The sequence below is a fragment of the Falco cherrug genome, chromosome 5, assembly GCF_023634085.1.
Source record: "Falco cherrug isolate bFalChe1 chromosome 5, bFalChe1.pri, whole genome shotgun sequence".
In the NCBI taxonomy this organism is placed as follows: Eukaryota; Metazoa; Chordata; class Aves; order Falconiformes; family Falconidae; genus Falco; species Falco cherrug.
Window position 1 is genome coordinate 91,909,510 of NC_073701.1, and position 25,119 is coordinate 91,934,628.

General features: G+C 39.2%; 2 protein-coding genes across 3 annotated transcripts in view; one reads left to right on the forward strand and one right to left on the reverse strand.

Moving 5' to 3' along the window:
• The window catches only part of DUS4L (dihydrouridine synthase 4 like), a 39,324-nt gene extending 36,646 nt beyond the window's left edge, over positions 1-2,678 (reverse strand). For both annotated transcript variants that reach the window (XM_055711505.1, XM_055711503.1), the window contains exons 1-3: positions 2,576-2,678; positions 1,893-2,024; positions 1,524-1,645 (exon numbers count right to left, since the gene is read on the reverse strand). In XM_055711505.1, coding sequence (XP_055567480.1) covers positions 1,524-1,645; positions 1,893-1,999 — 229 coding nt within the window. In that variant the 5' untranslated portion in view covers positions 2,000-2,024; positions 2,576-2,678. The remainder of the gene's footprint in view (positions 1-1,523; positions 1,646-1,892; positions 2,025-2,575) is intronic.
• The window catches only part of COG5 (component of oligomeric golgi complex 5), a 183,345-nt gene continuing 160,858 nt past the window's right edge, over positions 2,633-25,119 (forward strand). Inside the window, exons 1-6 of the mRNA XM_055711500.1 lie at positions 2,633-2,765; positions 3,709-3,848; positions 4,825-4,882; positions 7,432-7,486; positions 7,586-7,655; positions 12,841-12,961. Of these exons, the coding sequence (XP_055567475.1) occupies positions 2,699-2,765; positions 3,709-3,848; positions 4,825-4,882; positions 7,432-7,486; positions 7,586-7,655; positions 12,841-12,961 (511 nt within the window). The 5' untranslated portion in view covers positions 2,633-2,698. The remainder of the gene's footprint in view (positions 2,766-3,708; positions 3,849-4,824; positions 4,883-7,431; positions 7,487-7,585; positions 7,656-12,840; positions 12,962-25,119) is intronic.

Consider the following 25,119-nt stretch of genomic DNA (forward strand, 5'->3'; position numbering starts at 1 on the left):
TCATAGTAAACAGCCAGTGCTAAAATAATGAAATATACTTCCCCTGCTATTATATATACACTTATGAAACCACTAATTCAGTGGTCTGAATAGATGAAATCATCACACTTCATAGATCCTACACACCAGTCTTACTAGCAGTGCTCTTTTCATTCCTCCAGTTACAGCCTATGCTTATATGTTCCTTGTTACACCCTTCCACTGCAGCCACTTCATGCCAAAAGATCTGTATTGTTATTGTCACCTCTTCCCACGTATTTCATACCACTTTCTCTTTTGCTTTACACCCAGGACACTGTACAACTCCTTACACTCCTTCTTTTCGTGTTCTGGTTATGTTTCTGTAGCATGCCTGAAACCTTGCTTCTCCCCATCAATGCTTGAACTTCCTGGTCTCTTCTTGCTCCTTTTTATCAACCCCTCAATACCGCAAGGAGTCCCCCAACAGCCCCTTCCACCTTCCACTCCAGCTAATGTGAACCCCTGCTTCTTTTAGCAATCCTTGATTCCACTGTATCAATGTCTGATCTCTTAATTTTTTCACCTTTAGCAACACTCTTATTTTTATTAGAGACCAGAAAACCTTTCCTGGCAATAATTGGTCATCTCTGAAACACACAAGAAACAGCAACTGCTGGGAAAAGAATCTTACTACCATCTCATACTGTGTCTAGATGGGATGGAGTTAAGTTCAAATTTGTTTAAAGTTTATTTGTAGGAGGCCGTATGGTGCCGTCTTTTGGATTTTGTAACAAAACCTGTGTTGATAACGCACCAATGTTTTGGCTATTGCCACAGTACTTGCACAGCGTCAAAACGTTTTTCTCACTCTGCCTCCCCCTGCCCTCAGCAAATAGATTGGGGTGGGTAAAAAATTGGGAGTGAACACAGCTGGGATGGCTGACCCAAACTGATCCAGAGTATATTCCATACCATATACCATCAAGCTCAGCAATAAAACTGGAGTGACAGGGGAAGGTGAAAGTGTGTTGGGACATGTAAATTATGTTCCTGGATGGCCACTGCTTGGAGACTGGCTGGGTATTGGTCTGATAGTGTGAGGTGGGAAGTGATTGCCTTTGCATCACTTGGGTTTTTTCCTCCTTGTTTCCTTCAGTTATTAATCTGTTTTTATCTTGACCTGTGAATTTTTCTTGCTCTTGCTCTTCCTGTTCTCCCCCTGTGCTGCTGGGGGAGGGTGGAAGAGAAACGAGTGAGCAGCTGTGTGGGTGCATAGCCACTGGCCAGCTATGCGTGGTCAACCCACCGCACATCTAAATCAGTTTGGAGGCCCTCATTTCAAGTGGAGACAAGGTTTTCCACTATTTCATTTGACACACTATCACCAGAATGTGTTTCTCTTACCTAGAGAGAGTTTCTATGGTTTTACAGTCAATCAGATACAGTATACCAAAACTGCTAACAGATGTCAAGTTGTGTGACAGACTTCATTCATTTGGCCAGTTTGGTTTATCACCACATAAAACATACTGACAAGGCAATGGTTAATCTAAAAAAAATACCTTTGTTTGTTGTGAATTCGCTGTCTCTAGCTTTTGCAGATCTCACAAAATCAGCTGCCACTATCATAGGTGTGTAACACAAATCGCAACCGTATTTCCTGACCAAGGTTCTGAAAGCCAACCTGCAGATACATGAAAATTAAGAGATAAATAGTAAAGACTTTTTTTTTACTGGCTATTGTAAAATGCTGTTCTGATATGTGGTACCGTGGGGATGTCCAAGTACAATCATAAGATAAAACATGTCCCATGTCTATCTCCATCTTAAATAATTAAAGGAGAAAAAGGTAATCATCCCTGGTTTTACAGTCAAGATAACTTCCTCAGAGAGAATACACTGAAAACATAGCTGATGTGATAATTACTCACTTGGAATAGCGGACCATAGGGGCACATATTTTTACAACTTGCCCAGAATGAAATAAATCCATGGGATCTTTTAGTTGGCATTCTTTAGTTTCTGCATCACCAATCATGTACAATTAGGAATCCTCTTAGCATCTGGAAAAACAAACAGCGTTGAAACGCAAGTCATTCTGCTACCTCTCACGGGCCGTGCAGCAAAGCATTATAGTTTAACAGGACTTGCTTTTTGGTAAAGTATCCCGAAAGAAGTCCCTCACTCGCACGCTGCCAGGAACAAGCCTTCTGCCACCACCAGGTACCGAGCGCCGGCCGGGCGCCTCGCAGTCTGCAGCACCGCCGCGGCCGCACCGCCCGCGCTCCTCACGGCACGGAGGTTTCCCGCCCAGCCCCTCAGCGCAGGGCCGGCCCCGAGCCCGGCCCAGGGGCCCCAGGGCTCAGGGAGAAAGTTTTTCCTCAAGTCGGGCGAGAAGCAGCCCGGGCCCGCCGCCTCCCGGCCTCCCGCTGCAGGCCCAGCTCCCTCCGCCTCTCCCCGCCCGGCGGGGGCTGCGGCCCGCCCGGCCCGGCCTGCGCTGGCTGCCGCGGGTCGGTCGGTGCCTGCCGGGTGCCGGAGGCGCGGGCCCGAAGAGGGCCGGGCCGCTGCCACCCCCGCCGGGTCCCCGCGCGCCCCGCCCGGCCCCCCCGCTCACCGCGTGCGCCACAGCCCCGCCGCCCGCTCGCGGGGCGGCCCACCCCCTCCGTCGCGCGCCTTCGCCATCATCGCCGCGCGCCGCCGCCCGGGAGTGACGCGCGGGCTCCCGGCACCTGCCAGCATGGAGGAGGCGGGGGCGGGCGGCGGCGCGGCCCCGGCCCCGGCGCTCGCCGAGCTGCTGGCGGACGGTGAGGCGCGGGCGGCGGCGGCGGCGGCCTGGGGGTGCGCGCCGCTGGCTCGGCTCGGCGCGGGCGGCGGGGGGCAGCCCCGGGCGGCGGGGCCATGTCGGGGGGTCTCGTCCGCGGGCGGGACGGAGGGTGCTCCGGGAGGGCGGCGTCGGGCAGGGCGGTCGGAGCCGGGGTGAGGCGCCGGCGCTGGGGACGGGGCGAGGGGGGCCATGAATTCCCGTGGTGTCAAGTCGCGGAAAGTTGGGGCGGCGGCGCCGGGGGGGACAGCGGGACCCGCGGCTGCTGGCGGGGGCCCGAACGGCCGGGGCCGGCGGGGTGGCGCGGGCGGCTGTGGCCCGCCTGCTCCTGAGGGAAAGCGGGTGCACTGAGAGGCGGAGGGGCTTGGTAATACCGGTAGGAGCTGCCTGGAAACTCGGGTCTGGCTTCGTCCGAGACCGTCGTTGCAGTGTCGTTTCTTAATTTAGTTAATTTTATAAACCGATACTGTTGTAAGAGTCCGGTTCGGTCTCGTGGAGGTGCGTCTCCTGCCAGCTCGACCCTCCGTGGTTGTTGTGTTGTGTTGACCAGGTGGCTGGTGTGTGTTTGGTTATGGGCACGACCTCTGTAGCCTCACCCCAGTTACGTTGTGAAGTTTGGAGAAGAAAGGTTTTTTACACTCTTTAGTGTATTCTGCGCAAGAAAAGGCTGTGGGCAATAAAGGAACACGAGTCTTTATCACCACGTACAAAAAAACTCAACCCAAACACAGGCATCACCTCGAAACTTGTTTCTCTTGATTGTGGTCTCTTCCCACGTTGGTGTCACATTTGTATTACATGATACAGAGAACACACACTGTTACGTTTGGAGAAATTGAAGGTCAGAGAGAGAACTGTATGCTTTAGGTTCATAAATATTTTTTAACTGCTCTGAAGTATGAAGATAAAATCTAAATTTTTTTCAGAATGTTACGCTGACTTCTTCAGAGAAGACTTTGATGTGAAAGCCTACACTTCCCAGTCTATCCATCAGGCTGTGATAGCTGAGCAACTGGCAAAACTTGCCCAAGGTATTAGTCAGTTGGATAAAGAGCTTCATTTACAAGTAAGTTTAAAGCATACCTGTTATTCAGGGATGGTTGATACCAACTAGTGAAAAGCTTAGTAATCTTAGGATCTTGTTGCTTCTGAAATTTCCCAGTGTATTTTGCAAGCAGTTAACTAAAGGTACAACTTACAGCAAAACTAGTAGTGAATCTGATACTTAGTCAAGCCCATTCTTAATAGTCCCACCAAAAAGCCATACACTCACTTCATTTTCAGTTTCTGCAGCCAGTCTCTGTATAGATGGAGGTTCCGCTCTTCTTTGTAAGGAAGTTCCCTGGCTCTTTCCAAATGAGCATCTCCAGCTATCAGAAATGCCTGTGTTTTAGGATGACAACTGTGAGAAGATAGCGAGTGATTTAACTTGCATCCTTTCAGCCTGGGCTGGAGAGTAGTAGCCTAGGCTCCAAGGCTTACCTGGGCAGATATAATATAATCTATGTTAACACACCTTCAGAAAGATTTCTGAGGTTGGATGGTAGAAGGCTTTTTGGTAAAATCTATGCAGACACCATAAATCCACAGCGGACTTTGCAGTGAGAACAAAGTTTATGTGGAGTTTCAAAACCTGCTTCCTTCTTTCCTTTGCCCCAGTTTTGATATTCTTTGGGAACTAGTTTCTGAATGTCAAAAATAGAAAAGAAAATATTAAAAATGTGAATATACATATACATTATTACTGTGTGATTAATAAGCTTGCATTTACAATTATGGTTATATGTGAAGGTGTGTTGAAATGTGATTGCTGTCCTGGCTTTAATTAATGTTAGCTGTGCTGCAGTTACAGACCCTCTTATTCTGACCTTGCTGCTTTTGTGAATTAAAATGTCCTCTGAAAGCCCTTTCATTTTTAAGGTGTGTCTGCTTTTTCCTGTGTCTGGCTAATGTAGGGATGATGATGATGTATTAATAATCATCCTTTCAGGCACACATCCCCATTCTTCTGTGCTGATTTCTCTACTCTGTTTTTCGTTAAGGTTGTTGCAAGGCATGAAGACCTGTTGGCCCAAGCAACTGGAATTGAATCCCTGGAAGGTAAATGCTGTTATATTATGCTTGTTCCTTCTTACAATGGAGGGAGCACTTCTAACATCTGCAGAGAATGTCAGTTATTGCCAACTTTGGCCCCTAATGTTCAGCCTACAAATCTGTCTTCTGAGGAGTAAGTAACTTGTGGCTGCTTTTTTTCGATGTCAGTAGATGGAGCTCCAGGGAGAAGATTTGGCTGATACTTCTCTGCAGTAACTACTTCATAGGAAAACGCGTTTCAATAATCAGTTCTTAGCAACCGAGTCTTTTTGACCTTTTAATATATATTTCTAAATAAACCTAATTTTTGTTGCAACATTAGCTGATAATTGTTGCCATTAATACCAAATTTGTGCATGTTGCATATGCATTTGTTGCATAGTTTGCAAATCTTAACCAAAGAGGCTTTAACACAAAATCTTAACTGCACTGAGGTATTTTTTTCCTAGTAAGTCAATCTTGTGACTGATAAATAGCTCCCAGTCAATTTTCAGAAATTTGTGTTCAGGGGAATTGTGTTTTCTGAAATCATGGTTGTTTCTGAAGGCCTTCCTTCCTAAAATTGCTCTGAGGAAAGAATGAAGTACTTCAAGACAACTATTCAGTTATAAAACATTTCTGTAAGGCAGATGTGGCAAATAGGGTGTGTTTTACAGCTACTAACCCAAAGTAAAGATAAAATCTATTTCACCTCAAATTTGTTCAAATTTCTCTATTTACTTAGGGTGATGCTCTTTAAGAGACCTTTTCTGTGTGTGAGGGAAGAAGGGCATGCAGAGATTCTAATCCTGAAAAGTGTTTGGTACTGGAGACATCAGTAGAAACTTCAGTCTGCAGCTGCCAGAAAAATCAAAAGTCTGTGCACACAAATAGGATGTTTTAAGTTTTGTAAAACTTTCTTCTGTCTGCCCTGCTTCTGCTACACGTGATACATGGTCACTGTAGAAGAAACACTGAATGAAGATTCATAAGAAAAAGAAAAGATGGATGTCAACAGAAATTTTCATTATGAAGTCAGAATCGCGTAGCTCTTGGTATTTTTATCAAGAAAGTTAGCCAGTGAAGATTATGGAGTTAATTCACAGCATATACAATGATTTGGATGTGTGAAAGTGAATCCCATTAAACGTTTCAAATCTATATACCCAGCTTGTAGAGTGCTTTTTTTTTTTTTTTTTAGGTCTGTGAACTTTTTTTAATGGTACACTGATCTGTTATACATGCTCTTTTCTGTCTATAGGTAGCTCAGTAGATACCTTGAGCTACCTGTTAGTTCAAGGTAGGCTAAATAGTAGCCATCCCATATCTTACACAGAAGATGGGAGAGGGTAGATTGCTTTCTCACTCATCCTAATTCTACCTTCTGGCAAAAGGACTGCTGTATGCTTTATAGCAATGTCACAGTCATGGATGCAGCAATGTCATGCTACTGGCCCTCCCACATTATTGCAATGTGGAGTAGAAAGTTCAGCCTATTTTGCCAGCTTTCCACCATATCCGATATCTTCGTCCTCTGATGCGTGAGAATTGCATGCCTACCATTCCATGTATAAAGGTCTGAGAACTCCTGAGTCTGTTACTAACTAGGTTAATAGTTCTGAAATATAGAGAAGATGGGAGTTTGCATATTTATATAAAATATATGAGATACAGTCCCACTACTGGACAAGCTGAATAAAACCATTAGCAGTAGTTTTGTTGGTCTTCTATCTTACTCTATCATATTTCAGTTTTATCCAATTTGATGATGACATGCTTGTAAACAGGGCTTTACAAAACTGTAGTATGTTCGAGAATGCTAACAATAACTGGAACAAAAATAATTCCATAGGCCTGGATTTTTATAACTTTATTAAATTCTCATCAGGCTGATTCCATATTTGCACAAATGACTGCTACCCTTGCCTACTTTGCAATTTAAGAACAAGCGTGCTTGTGGGCTTTCTTTGTGCTGTTTTGCCAAACTAATCTGGAACAAACATGATTAATGTAGTTTGCTCTGTAGTCTAAATTAGATGACCTCACAATGACACTGATACCTTACTTTTTGCCAGAGATGCTTATGCACAGGAAGAAAACCTTGAAATGGAGTTGGTTATCTTCTCAGTTCTCTTTGTCTGTTGATTTCTCTGAACTGTCTAGTCACTACGTTAAATAAATAGTGTTAAATAGGTTGTGCTTTTTTGTATGTCATGTTCAGGTGTTTGTAGCAGGTTATATGCCTTTGAACAGCAGTCCTGATCATCATTCTTTTAGAAAGCAGCATACTCTAAATATTACTTGAAACTTAACGTATGATGAATTTGAATGATATTTCTTCTGTAGGTTTGCGTTCTCTACCAATAAATTTTCCGTAACATTCAGTAAGTGATCTACTACCTGCTCAGTTTATTTCCAAATATGCTGTGTTTTATTAATTTCAGTCTGTTTGAATGCTTTGTTGTAAAGGGGGATTTTTTTTTTTATGCTAGTCAGAAGTAGTTACTATGATTTGAAGAATAATTTTTTCTGTAATTGATAACTGTTCCATGTAAAAAATCTGCTTTATTTTGCAGGTGTCCTCCAAATGATGCAGACGAGAATTGGTGCTTTACAGAGTACTGTTGATAGGTATGCCATTCATTATGTGGTTAGAAAGTAGAAATTCTTAGTTGTTCTGTCGTGTTACTTATTAATACTGCTATAAATAAATTCTCTTCTTATTTTCAGAATTAGAGTTAAAATCGTTGACCCCTACAACAAAATAGTGTCTCGCACAGCTCAGCTAGCAAAACTTCAAGTAAGTTGTATGCAAAATGGACTTTAAAAAACCCTTTCTGAATGTGTATTATTTCCCAGTTGTCAGGCATGGGTGGAATTTTCATAGTCCAGTAGCCTGTAGTTCGTTGTCAGTATTTCTCAAGGAAAATCAGTATTTGTGTGTGTCTTCATGAGCTACTGAGAAGTGCTTCATGTTGCTAAGTAATATGGAAACTGACCTTTGCGCTAGCTAAGTGAGTTTTTGAAGAGGTGGAGGGAAGACTGAAGGGTTATCTTGAGTACAGATTAATTAAATTCTCATTACTGTTTGTGTAATTTTGGTATTTGATGTTATGGTGCCATTATATCGAAGATGTAAGTTAACGTGTGCTTGGCTGCAGTTTAGTAAAGAGTTTGGGAATTCTTTCAAAATAGTAAAGATGCAACTTATGGAACCAATTGTGGTTCTGGAGTTTTATAAGCTCAGGTACATAGTTCTTCCTGTCTTTTAAATATAAGCGAAGCCTACAGGAGAATGTAGATCTCTGTTGGAGGATAGCAATGGGAGAGAGCTTATCACAACGATGGCAACACTTCCATTGTTGATTTTATAATGGTTGAAAACTACTCCACAGATCTTCAGGAGTCATGTAGCTGCATTCTATTAAGTTTATGGTTTGAAAAGCAGCACAACTCCAAATCCACAAATGTTTAATCAGTTGTTGTTTGAACTCTTTGTCTTCACAACTTTACCTTAGCTTCGCAGAACTAGGAACTTACCTTTTAGTAGCTGAAATTTGAGCTGTGGATATGCACTCAAGTAGATTGCCATCTGTGGGTGACTGCTGTTGTACAGTAGAGTAGATGAAGCTGCAAATGGTCATGCAGTTTCTAGTCTGGGGGCTGGTGGAGCAGCTGCACTAGTCTCTCAGCTGAACTTACTATTTTCTGCATTACTTCCAGTAGCAGTGAAGTTCAGCCAGTTTGTCCAGCTGCTTCTCTTGTTCTTTTCAACTCCAGCTGTTACTGCTTTTGCCACTGGGCAAAACTTCTCTGACTTCCCTGTTGGCAGGTCATGTGCAGATTTTTTTTTGTTCTCTTACGTATGTTGCAGCTGTGGAAAGGGTTGTGGGAATTTGGGGCTAAAGATTAATATAATTTCTGCCCTGATCTTACACAAAGTCAAACTGCAAGAGGACTTCAGAGAGGAATGAGTCCCTGAACTTAGGAAATGTTTCTTGGGTGCTCTTGCTTACTCTTTGCTGTAGCAGGGTTACATGTATTTTCCTGAGGTGAGAAAGCAGCATCCATCTAGGGTCAGCGTTACTCAGCCTCTGCCAGCGAGTTTGTAATATCTGGCTTTTCTTGCTCTAAGTCAGAAGAAAGAGGTGCACTTCCTAGCATCCAAATCCACTTACTTATCTCAGTGTAGAGAGGTACAGTGATTCCAGCTCTGCTAGTGAGAGTCCATCCTTGGCACGAGAGCTGCTGTCTGGTGTTGCAGATACGTAGTGAGTGCTTTACGTTGCACTATGCTGCTGGGAGGAGTCGAGGGTCAGGACACCATAATTATGAAATGCAGCTGGACTTAAGGCAAGTTGAGTCCATAGGCCTTTGAGATCTGCTTCCCCAAGGGGCACTGCTGTGGTGTCTCTTTAGCTGGCTGACTTGTTTGTTCGGGGAAGAAGAGCAACAACAGCACAGCAAATAGTTCACTTCCTGGCGGTGACAGGGCTTTGTGTGTGATATTGGTCCCAAATGCAGGACTTGTGGCATGGCACACTTACAGACTTGCTCGTTTTATCAGGTGATGTACAGTTGGTAGAATAATAGAAAAAGGTAGATGATAAAAGAGGTTGCCTTCTGTCAAAATCTGTAGGGTTGGCAGGTATGTTTTGCTGAACATGTGGTGTTTAAGGGCCCCTTGTATTCATGATGGTATTATTTTAATGCTTCTCCATTGACTGCTGTGGGACTGCTCACAAACTGAAGGAATATTTGGCTTGCATAAAGCTGGATTTTGCCATCATTAATTGTTTTTAATATAGTCTGGCTTTTTCATAAACATTCTCGCTGCAGATTCATTGTCAAACTCCAAATCTAGTCGTGAATTCTAAATCTCTGCCGTGTGCTTGTGTATATTATGTCTTGCTCTGCTCTTAGAGCTTCATGGTATCCCAAGGGAGCAGCAGACTCACAAAGCTTACTTCTTACTTTAAATCATACTGTCCTCTTCTGAGTCTTTCCATGGTAGATCACAAGCTAAATGGGAATAGTTAACAGAGGAAATATGTAGACAGAGTGTTTGTCCTTCAGAGGAGTATTTTCTGTACAGCTCTGTGTTTCTACATGTTCTCTTTACTTTCTGTGCAGCTCTGTGATTCCACATGTTTTCTTAATTTTAGGTATATCGGTGTTTAAAAATCCTTATAGTCTTTATAATAGCCAAATTTTTAAAACCTTTTTGAAAAGTAGTAATTCTGTATTTTAAAGTTGTTCTCTCTTTAAAATATTCACCAGTAGCAGATTTCATCCTGGTGCTAGTAGTAGCAGATTTCATCCTGGCCCTACTAACTAACTAATGTAATTTGAACATAGAGGACTCTCATCTTTCTTCAGGCTTCTGTTATATATACCTTCAATTACATTGTGATCTGACAGTTAGATGCAATTGCATATATGAGCTATGCACTGGCACATTTTCAAGTAGTCCTCTCTTTCTAATTATGTCTTCTTTCAGTAATTTCTAAAAATTAACTTGAGATTAAAAGTAAGAGGCTTTTTGATTGCTCGAATTGTAGCAATAATGTCTGTTCGTGTTGATATGTTGCTTTAAATTTCAGAAGGTAACTAACATGTAATCTTGAGAAAAATGGGGTTTTATTTTTATCTTTACTAAAATCACCAGGACTAACTGAGGCCACTGGCCTTTTCCAAATTAATTCCTGCTTGAACAGTGGAATTAATTCCTTCTTGGATGAAAGCATCTTCTTTAGAAAAGCATACTCTATCCACTCACAAAGGGAATGTTTACTGAATTAGTTCAAACTTTGTTATGCAGGTGGGCAGGTTAGCAGATCTAGCATCTGTGAACAATTCCACTATTATAATGGAAATAAAAAATTTTATCTATGGTCCTCATATTGCATTCTTTTACAGTGACTGCGAGTTTTAGTAAGTTGAACAACTCACATAAATGGAAATACTTGGGTGAAACACAATCTTTGTCAAGGGCACAATGCAGTAACAATCACTGTGAAGTTAAGACTGTATCTTCATGTCTTTGGATTTTTCTTCTCCTTCTAATTCATAGGGCCAGAAGTTAAAACTTTTTTTGCTCTTGTATCTAAATGTAACTTTTCCCAGCTCTTACTCAGTTTGGTAGTCCTTTTAAAAGATTGTTTCTTGGAACAGGAGATAATGAGCAACAATTCAATGAAAAAGAATCTTTTGGCATGTAAAGTAAAAGATAGCCAGAAGATAACCGAAGTTGAATTCCTAGGGAAAAACATTAGCCAGGAGTACACAATTGGATTAGAGAGTAATTAAATTTGAAAGCAAAGTAGTAATACTGTGCCCTCTTACTTGGTGAAGCACAGTGCACTATATAAAAAGCTATTTTTGATTCATCTTGCAGAAAATCAGTTTACAGATATGAAAGTGATCTGTGGATCAAGAATTTTCCAATTAAAGAAATGAATTAATAAAAGCTAATGCGTTAATCTCTCAAAGTAGGATAAGCCTCACTTGGTTCTCACTAATGGTAACAGAAATCACGTGGTTAAGTTGTCATAGAATACTTAGGAAACTTGCACTTCAGACTATGTGATACAGAGCCAAAAGCAGTAAGAGTAATTGTGCTTTTGATTTGCCTCAGTGGGGCTTTCTCTAATTTTTCCTTACTGTATGCCTAGGTGTTTAACAAAATTAAGCTGTAAATATTTGTGTTGATGCTGGTTTGTGCTGGTATAGGGAAGAGACTGACAAGTTGTGCAGTCCACTGAATATTGGTTGAAATTACTCACTTGTACATATTTTCATGTGCACTATGACATTTGTTTTCAAGACATTAACTTGAGCCTAAAAAAGGGGGTCAAAGACTGTCAGATACTAAATAATTTTTTAAAGTAACTTTAATTTTGATATCCATAAGGTAAATACTTCAGGCAGCTTTGCCTTCAGTACCAGGAAAAATACCTCAGAACAACTACGTTTTACCTGTTCCAAATTTCTCATTTACCTCTTGTTAATTTGATTGCAGATGATTGGACTGTACCTATGACTATGCTGAAATCCACATACTTTTTTACCTTCTCTTGAATCAGGTTTCTGAACTCTGGTTTAGATGTTACCCACTCCAGAATGTTGCTGCTCCTGTAGCGTGTATCTCCTAGCCTCACTGACCCTGTCCAACCTAGAGGAACTCTGCACTTGATGTATCTCTTGCTGTTTCTCTCTGTCTGTTATTTACTGTGTAGAAGGAGAAGACGTGTTTGAAGATCTTAGTTGAGTGAAAAATTATGAAACTACTATGTTTGATTCATATATCAGCAGTGCCCTTTTTTTCTAAATCGGTGCTGATGAAAATATGCACAAATATGTTTACTTAAAATTTACATACGCAATCATCTTAATTTTTAGCCAAGAATGCTGTGTATTTTAATAAACTATGAAAGAATGGGAACAGTTGACTGAATGAAGGTGATGGGCCTTATGAAAGTTTTGCTGAAAATGAGTTTTAAAATATATTCCTATCATAAAAGTCAATGTTTGTAATAACGATTTAACCTTTAATTTTTATTGTCCTCTGAAGTAAGTGCTGTCATTTTGCTTATTTTGGATCAGTAAGCAAGGCTTAATTGACAAGGCCAACTTCTTAATTTTACTAAAGCTTACAGAGCGGGGGAATATTGAGGAGAGATGTGCAATGTAAAATAAAGCTTGCTTCTAGATAGAAGTAGACTGTGTCTCTGCCGTAGGGTTCTGAGTTTTTTGTTTGTTTTTTACTAGTAATGATGATATAGTCTCAGTAGCCCTGTGAACATAATTACCAGCTTTAGAAAGTATTGATTTATATTGCCTAAAGTCATGTTAAAAAATCCTGAACAAGAGGATTTAAGTGTTCTAAACTTCATTTTTTTGGTTAAAATATTTCTGTATTTTAGGCTTAATAATGTGATCATAATGTACTGATAATATCCCCTAATGCTATGATTTCTCTGCAGGCTGCCTGTGACTTGCTGCGGAGGATAATACGCATCTTGTATCTCAGTAAGAGACTTCAAGGACAACTGCAAGGAGGAAGCAGAGAGATAACAAAAGCTGCCCAGAGTCTCAATGAACTTGGTGAGTCCTTTGTAGTTACTTTTAGAGGAATTTTTAGCTTGTACTTGTGACTCACACTAGTGTGTGACTTAAAAAACAAATAAATCCCCAAAACTTTTTACTGTGGTTCTTGCTGTCTACTTCCTGATTTGAATTGAGAAATGGTGTGGACAGAACTCATTTGTACTTTAATTTTTTTCATATGACTTCTCCAGGTAAAAGTATTTAATAACATGAAAATTCTATGGTTATAACGTGTTCTTTTGGGCAACAATTTTTTTATGAAGCAATTAATTTCTTACTGGTTTTTGTTTATGTAAAATGCCTTCACAGGTAGCAGATACGTATTTAGCATTTGGAAGATGTTGCAACTACAATAAAGCATAGTTTGAATTACAGTTCACGTCCTAAAAGAATATTATTGGCCCTGTGAACTTTCTGAAAGCCATACATGGTGCGATATGCAGAAACCTAACGTAATTCAGATACTAGAAGCATTTTGCTGCCGTAGCAACTTACTCTGTATTTTATTGGTTTTTAGGAGGAATGATGAAATAGTTCTCATGAAGCTCATGTAACATTGCTAGATTATTTTCTGTACTTGAGCTGGCTTCGGTATTTCCACACTGTGCTGCAGGATGCAGTGAGGAGCATCCCATCAGTCTTTGAGCTAGTAGCCGGTGTTCCATATGGTATCTTGCCAGCTGTTTCTCCTTTGATTTAATGGTATTCAAATTTCAGCTTCCAAAATTAGGTTGTGGGAGGGATGAACTATCAAACATTCAGAATCATCCTGAGGTTTATTGTGCATATTTGTCACTACTGCTCTTTTTGTACAGTGTAATCAAAAAATTATTAGACAATGACTTAGTCTTATAATTAGCAGATGCTGTGTTGTAAATGGAAAATTTATATATTTGTTTAGTGTATCAGTTTGAAGCACTTAAGCATCAACTGTAGCATTCTAAGCTAGAGTATTTTTTCTGATTTTATATTTTTTCTGATTTTTTAATTTTCTTTCCATTTTGGTCTCCCTTCACATCTTCAGGATATATAAAACAGTACTGTCTTTTAACTACCTGAATTACAGGTCTTGTGGGATTAACGAGATGCTAGATCCTGTTCAAATAATTAGCACAATTTAATGGTAAAATCTGAGATGTTTCTCTTGTAGTTTTTAGAATTTCTTTCTTTGAAAGAAAATGCCTTTTATCACTCTCCTTCCTCTCTTCTTTTTTCTTTTGCCACTTAAAAAAAGAGCTTGCACTTCCTTCTGTTGAGGTGTCACAGTCTTTTGAGTTTCTTTTTTTTCAAATACTTGATCTTTTCCTGAAGCTTAGAAAAGTATGAGGAATTATTATTGTTAAAGATGTAGGGAGATGGAAGCCCTTAGGAAGCCCTTTTGACTTTCATCCTACAGTCCGTAGGGGAGGAGCCAAGGCTTGTGGTCCCTAATTTAACCATCAATTAATGGTTAATTCTGGATGGTTTATGGCCAGGTAAAATCACTTGTCTACTGTCATTTCTCTCTCCCTCTCTTTTCCTGGTCTCTCTTTCTTCTCTTTTACCTCTCCATCTGCATCTCTCCCTCATCTTCTGGTGCTCTGCTCTTAGTTATCTTCTGCTGGCCACCTTGGCTGGTCTGATTCTTACTGCCTCCCAGCTGGCCGTGATGCCCAGCATGTGAGTGGATCGAAACACCCTGCTGAGGAGTGGCTGGTTGGTGGATTGGAGGTGTCTGTCCTGTGTGGTGAGGTGGTGCCTTACTGGATATGGGGTAGCGCTGTTTGGAGGGGAGGAAAATGTGCAGTGGCTGGAGTCAGCATGGCTCAGGGTACTAGAGTAGGAGTCAGTGGGAAGGTGGTGTGTTGCTGGAAGGCTGGATTTTGGGGTATGGTTGGGGAAGCACTGTCCTGTGCGTCTGGCTTTAGAAAGCATTGGGGTGTGTGAGATCTGTAGGGTGGTGATGGTGTGGGGCAGGAGAGCGGTAAGGCTGTGGCGACATGGGGTGAAGCTGTAGAAATGCTGTGCTTCAGAAAGGTGGGAGATGTGATGTAGTGGTCTGTGTCATCTGGAGGGTGGGAATCATGGGGAACCGGCACTGGTTATTTGGTGGTGAGATTACACAAGCATTGGGAGGGCTTGGGAAGTACTGCAACATCTGATGGTAGCAAATAGGTGGTAGACATGAGTGGTGTGAAAGCCTGGTACTGGATATGGAGCTCTGTGTCATGGAGACTTGCTTTTGAATTGGAGGTCATGGCCAAGATTAATATTAATTTGTAGTTTTAGCCAGATATTTCTGAATATCCCTTTTGGTGCTCTGTCAGGGAAGAGTTCTTCCCAGTGTTTGTTACTTTCCTATTTTGTGTGGTGCAATATAATTTCTGCTTTGTTGAAAGCAGCAGTACTGTGATACTACTTTGAAAGCTCTGCACTTTCTATAGTATAATATATCTTTTATTACTTACAGGGGTTATTCTGGGTATTAACTGGCCATTTAGTTTTTACATACTGTTGTAGTCTGTGTATAAGTTTGGGGGACACAAACGTGTGTGCCTGTTTAAGGTGTATGTATTCAACATCTATTTCTTCAGCAAATCTATGTTAGTTCACTTACAGCTTTTACTTAGTTGAGTCTTGAAGTTTATTTTGCAGTGATGGGAAAAGATACAAAAATATAAAATTGTGAAATTAGAAGTAGGGGTCAGTCAGAGGAACTACAAGAAATAGTAGCTTTTACTGGGAAGGGTTTTTTTAATTGCATACTTTCTTAAGTTACTGCTATTCTGCACATCTCTAGCTCCAGTAGAAGATGTTAAGAACTTTACTTTGAAAGCATTTGGTAATATTTTCACTGAGATCTCTACTTAAAGCTAAAGTAGATCTAGAATTCCTCTTGTGTTGGACTTTCTCATTCTTTGAAATTAACTTTCCACTTTGGCACAGTAAGAAAAGAAATTAATTCCCTATGCAATTTTTAGAGATTAAATGTGATTAATATATATGTGTGTGTATATATAACCTCACACTTCCTTCTGCAACTCTTCTACCTCCTAACACACTTTTTGGGGTTCTCTAGCAAAGTAGAAACAGAGCTCTGATAGTCCATTGAATAAGCTATTAGCTGCTTCTCTAGTGATGATTCTTCATATTTTACAATCAAATTCAGTATATTGATAGGTAAAGCAAGTGACATATTCAGATGTCACACAGGGCCTAATGCAGTGAATTACATGCCCTGACTATGCTTCTTGGTGGTATTTTAATACGATTTAATACAAGTGAAAAAGAAACATCCCTAAGCAAGTTTAAACCACAGAATGTTACAAGAAAGTGTATACACTATACACAGAAGAAATTATGCAGGGATTAAACAATCTGCTCTCTTGTATGTGGATATGCAGAAATCACTGCCTGTAAGTGGCCAGTAACTGATCAGATGAAGATGAAGAAATTCTTAGTTGTGCAGGGAGTATCTAGCTTGACTGTGGACAGGTTGTTGATTCCATCTAGCAGTTACAGCACTAGCTTTGGACAGCAAAGGATTTATAGCTTTTGCTTGTTAAATACCTATAACTGATGTTGTCATTATTCATATAAATGCCTAGATGTCTTATGATTATAATGAACTTCTAGTCTCTATATATGGTTGTACTAGAGTTTATTTCACAGCAAGTAAATTTATTTGCTTGAATGACCTTGTAAGTATGTAATACTTGTAGGCAGGCCCTCACAGCAGCCATGATTTTGCTCTTTTGTTAACTCAGAGTTAGTCTGTGACTAAGATGTGCAGCCATAAAATGAAGGGGAAGGGGTCTACTGAAATACAGTTTTGGGTGTCTTCAATATAGAAGTTGTTCCAGGACAATGCTGACTACTCTAAAACAAATAATGTATTTTAGGAGCCTAGAATATAAAGGTGCGATTAAGTAGTAGGCAACATAGATTTATCAAGAATGAATCCTGTTTAACCAACCATATTTTCTTTGTTGGCAGCATAACAGGTCTTAGGACTAGAGAGATCATTGACTGTCTTGTAGTTTCATTTAGATAGGTCACTTGACACTATGTCACATTAGCGGGGTCAGCAATATAATCCAGTTGAAAACGTTGTACAGTGAATGCAGAATTTTTGAGAAAGCTGTGCCCCAAGAGTTATCATCAGTTGTTCACTATTCCCAACAATATATCAAGTGGGGTTTTGTTGAAATGTGTTCTGCAGCTGGCTAGTGTTTTCATTAATGATTTGAGTGATGTTATGCGGTATATCCTTATTAAATTACAAGTAATAATCAAGCAGAGAGGAATGGAAAGAACATTGGGAAACAGGATTAAAATGAATAATATTCTTAGTGAATTGGAGACACATCTTAGGTGAACTGATTTAATTTCTCTTCCTGGCAAGTGCAAAGTCCTAGCAATAAATAGTTATTGTTAACAGCAGGAATAGGAGAAACGACTGGGTGGATAGCATAGCATTCTGCAGAGAGTCTTTGTAGTTCCTCACAAATGGAGTGCATGCCACTTGTTGTTTTGTATGAGCATGATGTTGGCAATGGAGTTTGTACTGATCTTTATAAGGCAGGGTGTTGTGTGCAGTGCACTTGAAACAAATCTTCTGTTCATGCTTCAGCTGCAGAATCAAATCCCTTTTGAGGCACCTCATTCAAGGAAGATGTAGGTTAATTGAAGAAAGTCCTAAATACAGCAGTAATGATGGCTGAAGGTCTTGTGGATGGGCAGTGGGTTTGGAGAAGAGGGGTCTAAGAGGCAGAGTAACGTTCTTCAGATAAATGAAAGTTTTTCAGATGAGAAGGGAGTAAAGGGCCTCTCCATATCCACTGTGATTGAAACAGTAAGTAATGGGCCTGAAATGAAGCAAAGAAAATTTTTATCAAAAATGTTAGGAAGTGTTTCTGATGGTAATGGTAGTTGCAGAGGAGCTGTGATGTCAGTAGTTGAAGCTTTTTTAAAAAGCAGTTTAGATAAAGCATATACCAGGAATACTTTAGATACAGAGGTTTTGCCTTGAAGCAGGAGGACTGAGTAAGCTGACCTGCTACAAGTCCTTTGTTTCTTTCAGAGGTGCTTCCCCCAATTCTGTTAATAGAAAATGTATTATAGGGAAGGTTTTGTTTTGTTTTTTTTGGTTGTGAGTGTGTGTGTGTTTATTTAGTGGTGTGGTTTTTTTTTTTTAATTGGACTGCTTAATGTAAAATTTGCTTCCCACAAGTTGTTTTGTTGGGCTCTGTGCCCGCATACCTCCTGGAATATTAGGACTGTGACTGGAAAATTCATGCCGTCACTTTAGTTCAGCCTCTTCTTATCACTGCTTCAGATGAAGTAGTAGATAAATCTCCTCAAAGACCTTCAGCTCACCCCTCTGACACAATTACTTCTCTTCTGGTTGTGACTGACATTCAAGTTAACTTCACACAGTTCATTGTGTTACTGGAGTGCTGCAAAAATTGACCCTCAAAAACTGTTATGTCAGTATTCTGTAGGAGAATGTACTAAGCAGGAAAAGGAAGGTGGTAGTGACTATGTGAATGTAAGCATTGTGTATTTTGATCTTCTTCCTTTGCCAGGAAAGAAGGCAAACTATCCACTTCTCAGTGACCCAGCTGTTTTTAAGGAAGATACTAATTTACTCTTGTAAGTTTTTAGTATTTGGGAACGGTGCTGAGTATTGTTTTGTGTTTATTAAAATACTAAGTGCTGCTAGTCAGTATTCGGGAAACAACAGTTCTAATTTATTGAAAACCTAAATAAATGATTTTAATAGTAAGTGTTCATACTTGTTTGTGTTATACCAGTTATCCATATCTATTGCAAGTTGGAATTATCTGTACCTGTTGTTTCCACAGTGTGCCTTATTAATTGAGTATTAAAACAGCGTAATTAATCTGGCTAAACCACAGAGACTTATTCTGAAGTGATTGCAGATTGGCTGACTAATGTTTGTCATTCAGGTTGAATATTGTTGTATAAAAATGGTTTAATTTTAACTGCTGTGTTTTTTGGAGTAACATTAAATGTGTGTTGTGTACCTGTACACATGTATTACTAAACTTGCAATGGTAAGCTGTCTGAACATCTGCCGTAGATACTATGGTAGCCATGTTTTACCGCTGCCTTCTTCACATACCATATGCGACAATGAACTTAATTTTTTTTTTTTTTTATTCCAAGCAAAAATGTATAGAGTGTATGATTGCCAAGGCAGGTCTTTTGTTGCCTGCAATTAAAGTGAGGAAAGACTTGGTTACCGTCATGTCAGTGAGGTCCTTCACGGCTAGTACACAGAGCAGACAGATTTGTTGATATTAATATTGCTGTGCGCAGTTTCTCATAAGAAACAACACACATAAGTCTGGAGGGAAAAGTTGCTTTTCATGGTGCTTTTGTTTAGGGATTTAGATGCATTGCAATTTATTGCCTTGTAGTAGACTTAGTGTCCTCCAAAATAATATAGCATATGTCTGTATAGCACAATGCACTGTTCTGTAGGGGTAAGTGAACTGATTTGATTAATAGAAATTACATGGACATGCTGGCATGACGCTTTGCCTGAGGTAATTAGTACTGCTGAGAAGGACTGAATTGTATTACTGGCTCAGAGCCATCTGCATTATTTTTGAATGCCACTGCTTCACTTGGTACATCTGCATCCATAGTAAGTGTAGATATCTTGCTAAAACATTTTTCTTCTGTCCCTGGTGGTGTTAGCAGTAACACTGTCAGACTTTCACTGAAATGGTTTGGGCTAAAATATATTATGCCTTTCTGTAGTTGAGTGTCCTTCATGTCCTTCAATGTCATGTTCCTTTCAGTTGAGGGTTTTTTTTTTGGTTTTTTTTTTTGTTTGTTTTTCCTGAGGCTGTGTTACCATAAGATGGAACATTTTGCAAAAAGTTGTTGTGCAAAGTTTTTATTTGTAGTTTTCCGAGCCAACCCCCCCCCCTCTGATGGGAAGGTCAAGCAGATGTAAAAAATAATTAAATACTCAAAGAGCCTTAATATTTGTAGCTTTAAAACAGAGTCTTGAACTGTTGGGAAACTTGAGAACTCATTTTTATATAAAAGCTTAATTTTTCTGAAATCAGGCATACAAAAAAATGTAAAAATAATGAGAAGTACTTCACAAACATGGAGCCAGTGTCACATGTGAAATACATGTAGAATGCACTGTCTGAACTGCTTTTCTTCAGTATCACTGGTAAAAATGGAAAATGACAGACTTTTGCTCAAGTTACATTGTGATTAACTGGGTATGGTTAATAGTACATTTAATCACAAAATAATTGTGTAATAAATATGTATGTACTAGTTACTATGTTTCTCATGGACAACACTGGTCATTCTTTGACAGTCATATATATTGCAAAATAATTATTCTTTATTTTTAATGTGATAGTGTTGATAGAACCATTCAGCTTACATTCATACAACAGAGGCAATTGAAGTTGTTATTTTATACATTGATTAAAAACAGAAAAAAACGTTTGTAATTATCTGTCTTTTCAAGGAAAGGAGTGCCATGAAAGCTATGGATAGTGCTAACAAAAAATCGTCTTGGTAACTAAGATCTTGTTATTTTCTTAGTATTGTTCCTGGTTTCATGTTTGCCAAAGTCATTACGTGATTTATTGTAAAATCACATAAAAGGAAGAGCTATTCAAGCTTCTGCTTAGTTATTTAATGAGTTATGCTGTACAACCAAATTATTTTGTGTAATGAATGTAGAAGCTAGTTGTGCTCTTCTGTAGTTGCTATACCACACACTTACTACTTTCTCTGTTTCAATTATGCACAGAAAAATCTTGTTCTAGGCCATCTAATTTTATTTCATGCCGTCTTTACCTTTTATGCAGAATTAAGGAGCTTCTGTGGATATTAGTTTATTTCTTGCTGGCTTTTGAAATAAAGAAAGAAATATCTTGATAGTATGTAACAAGTTCATTAATGAGAACTATTCACTATAAGATACTGGATTAATGTGCATGTACCAAAACAACTTGAAAAACTTAATACAATTTTTCATAAGAAGCTAATAATGTATGACATCTTTGTTCTCTTTGAGCCAGGGAGACAGAACATACAGGTTTTACCATCAGATTGTATTTTGCTGTGATTAGGATTCCTAGCTTGGAAACCTTATCTTAGACAAAGGGTTGTATATAAATAGTAGGTATGTTTTACTTAATCTCTGGCATACATTCTTTTTCTAACCATTTTCAATAGAAGGCACGAAATAATTACAGGCACATGAGAGAAAAGACAAGTCTGAATTGATAGAAGAAAAAAAAATCCTGTTGGAATTTTGATTTTCAACATAATATTTAAGTTAGTAGGGCTTGAATTTACATTTCCTCAGGTTTTTAAAAAATTATTTTCTGTTACTGTAGCTTCATTGTAGTTTCATTGCTGTGTCACTGTTTTCCAAAGTCATAACTATTCAGATCTCTTGAAATTTAATTGTCTTTATGCATACAGTTCTAGAAAATTAATCCAGGTATAATTGTAATGGTGGGTTTTCTTGATGTCTAGTTTCCTTTTAAAGAACCATAACATGTTTCACATTTGCGGTATTGAGTGAATTATGAAACTATTTTTTCATGTTAGCATTAGGCTGATTTCTGTTTTTGATGAGATTAGTATTTTAGCTATAACTACTAGAAGAATTTGATTTTGCTGTATTATTAAGCATTTTATAATTTTACTCTCAAGTATATAGACTTTGTCAGAGGGCTGTGTATCAGTTTAAAATGGTTTTAGTACTCTGCTTTCTATGTCAGGTTGTTAACCTGTTCCTGAGATGTATGTTATTGATGTCCCCTTAGCAAGGCTATGTCAGAAGTTAATTACAGTGTGTTCAAGTTACCTTTGCTGTAGCATGTGGAATACTTCTGACAGTTTTTAGTTGAAAAACTAAGGCTCATTAAAGACTATTCTCTGTGTTTTGCTCTTCCTTGCTCCCAGTTACAGATGTCCACACCTTTTGTTCCTTACATTTCTGGAAGCCTTTGCTCTTTCAGCATCCTTATTATCTGTTGCTCTGAATCGGATTGCTACTATTTAATTATTAATATAAATTATGATTACTATTGTCATGTTTTAACATACAGAAGTTTTGGTTGTAGGCCAGTATTACACTGAGCTGGGCTTCAGCAGGTAGAGTAAAATCTGGAGACAGACAAAGAGTGACAGCTCTTGATTTATTTGCTTCTAACAGTTCGGAGGACTCCGGTGGGAAAGAAATGATAGTGGACAAGAATGAAGAAAGGGGGTATGTGGTGGACTACCAAAAAGTGTTTTCTGCTAGGAGAGGAGTTATTGTCAGGACAGCAGAGTAGCAGCAGTGGTCATGCAGCTGCTCAGTTAATATGCATTTAAACTTCCTTGTGTACTGTTGTGAGGCACAAATAGTGTTTGCCTGGTAGCACGTTCAGTTCTGTGTTTGAGATTAAGCCAGAACTGCTTATTTCTTAAAAACATGGAAACTACAGTATTTTCCATCTGCTTTGGTAATGTATCAGATGATCTAGGGTTTGAGAGCCAGAGAATATATCTGTAGTTTGTAGTCTCACCTGGGTAAGGCTGAAACAGAGGGGGCTTGGGAATTTTGAAAGAGGAACTGTTTGGAAATGAGGAACAGAAGGGAGCGGTGGAAGAATGAAGATGTGGAAGAAGTTACTGGTGATTACAAAATCCTACACTTGCTAATTTAGGAGCTTAAATAGAAAGGCCAGGTCTTATAAGGTGGATTTTTTCCAGTTTTTGCTGATTTGTTTTGCAGTCAGTGAATTCAAGTGTGTGACTCTCAAATCTGAAAACTGTACTTACATTCTGTTTCTCTAATTACAAAATTCCCCTTCTGCTGTCTTCTCAAAGTATCCCTATAGAGTGGAGAGGAATTATACCAAACCTGTTTCTGTTTTGCTGTTAGGAAATACTTGTTCCCCACCAGAAGGATGGTATTGCAGCTGGTAGGGGTGTTTGGACCTCGTTTCTGCTTTATCCCTTGATCATTGTAAGTGTTTGAACAGGAAGTATTTTTGTGTTTGTTAGCTAGGTGTCTCGTGAGAATGGAGATGGGAAAGGATTTGGAAGAACCGGTAACATGGATAATCTTGTAGTTGTGCATGTTTGTGTTTAGTCAAATACAGGATAAATGTAACTTCAGAGGTGGGGGGGTGAGGGTTGTTTCTTTTTTTTTTTTTAATTACTTTGAAACAGTATTCTGTTACTGCGTAGTCATACTCTTAAAAAAGTACATAATTAAAAGTAGAAATGAAAGCTATGGGTTTCTGTTTCCAAGTGACGTACAAAAATTATCAAGACCCAAAGATACCTGCAAGCTCAGTGTGCCTTTGAGTCTAGTATTTTTTTGTGCACTGACTTTAGAAGCCTGCGTTAGTAAAAAAAAAAAAAAAATTAAAATAATATGGGCACATCAGAGATGAGAAGTTTTAAAGAATTCCTTTTGGCTGAGAGAGAAGGGAAGAGAGACAGAAGTTAGCTGTGAATGTCTGAAAGATTATCTTTTTGTATCTTGTAAATTATCATGCATTGTAAAGAGTAAGAATAGCTGGCAAGAGTTTGAAAATAATTTGTAGTTTCTTTTACATACTGTAATAAACAAAGAAAAAGGAAGGCAAGTTGGATTACGTAATTTAAAATAAGTTAACTCAGGTGTATCGGCAAAGCAGAGAGATGTCATCTCTAAATTGGGTGGTGGTGTATTCCCACTGCATTTCAATAGGTATAAAGGTTGAAGTAAACAGTTAAGAGCTAAGACTCAGTACCTTATGTAAACAAACAAGTCAGTGACACTGACAAGTAGTATGGAAACATTTAGTTCTGTAGAGTTTGACACCGTTTACAGCTAGAATGCTTTGTCTGAAAGAGTGCAGATCCTGTTGTCTGTTCCACTCAGTGTGGAGGTTCTACAAGGAAATGGCAATTTTATATTTCAGGCAGGTCTGCGTATGCACTGTCTGAAGCTCTGGTAGGAATTGGCATTTATAACTTTCTCTGTTCTCTTCCTTTCCAGAGCGTTGATGTACTTGGAAATTCAATAGCAAGCTGCAGGCTAGTTCTCCCAGACCCAGAGTAATGATGTCTACGGTGATCAGACTCAGTGGTTTGAGTTTAGTAGATAATCACTTCCCCATGATGGAGATGTGAAGAAATGTCACATGTATTTTTTCTAGGGAAGTCATCTGAAGGTAGCGGGGAGGATGTGTTCTTCCTTTTGTTTTTCTGTGGCCGGTGGTGAAATCATTAGTTTAGTGGTCAAAGAAGTAGCACTGAGAAGTGGTTCATAATACCTTTTTCTTTCTGCTGGGACTGAAGCATCTATTATCGCATAACCTGGTGGTTGTACTGAAGAACACTGTTAGTTGGTTAGTTCAGAAATAACACTTCAGTGTTTTGTGTCTGAGAAAACAGATGCATTTTTTTTTTCTTTTTGAACAATCAGATTCAGAAATGGCCAGAGTAAGAGAGAATAGAAATGGATGAAATGGACAGGTAACTTGTGATCTCCAAGGGAAAGAAGTGAGCATTTGATTAGAATACTCTCTAGAAGATCAAACAATGGTGGTGGCAAATGATGTTTGGAAAATTTCATAGGGGGTAATGGAATGAGAAGTTACAGTAGAAGTACCTGTGAATGCACATGGATCAGAGCGCCAGCTAACAAAACCCAAAAGATGTTACTTTCACAACCCACTGAAGTAAACCAGAAAAATGAAAGCATTGCTGTCCAAGCATGTTGTTGGGAACCTAGACTATTTGTTCTTTGTAACCAGTGGTAAAAGATCACCAATTTCTAATATAGAAATTATCAACACGGAAAACATTTTTCTGGATTCCTTTATAATAAACTATCTTACTGCATTTGGAAGCCACTTGTGAGAGTGGCAAGTCATGGTGCATAAGGGGAAACAGAACAGAGCCAGTGTTTAATGTTTCACTTTTGAAAGAGTTAATTTTCCGATGCAGAGGATCTTCAGTAGTTTGGACAAATGTATTTTGACAAACCTGAAAATTGAAAGCTTAATGAGAAGACTATATTATATTGTGAAATACTTGCTTTTTGGCAATCAAGAAAGGGTAGTCTTATTAAAAGGCGTGTTCTAATGTAGTGACAAAGCGAAAAGACAACAACT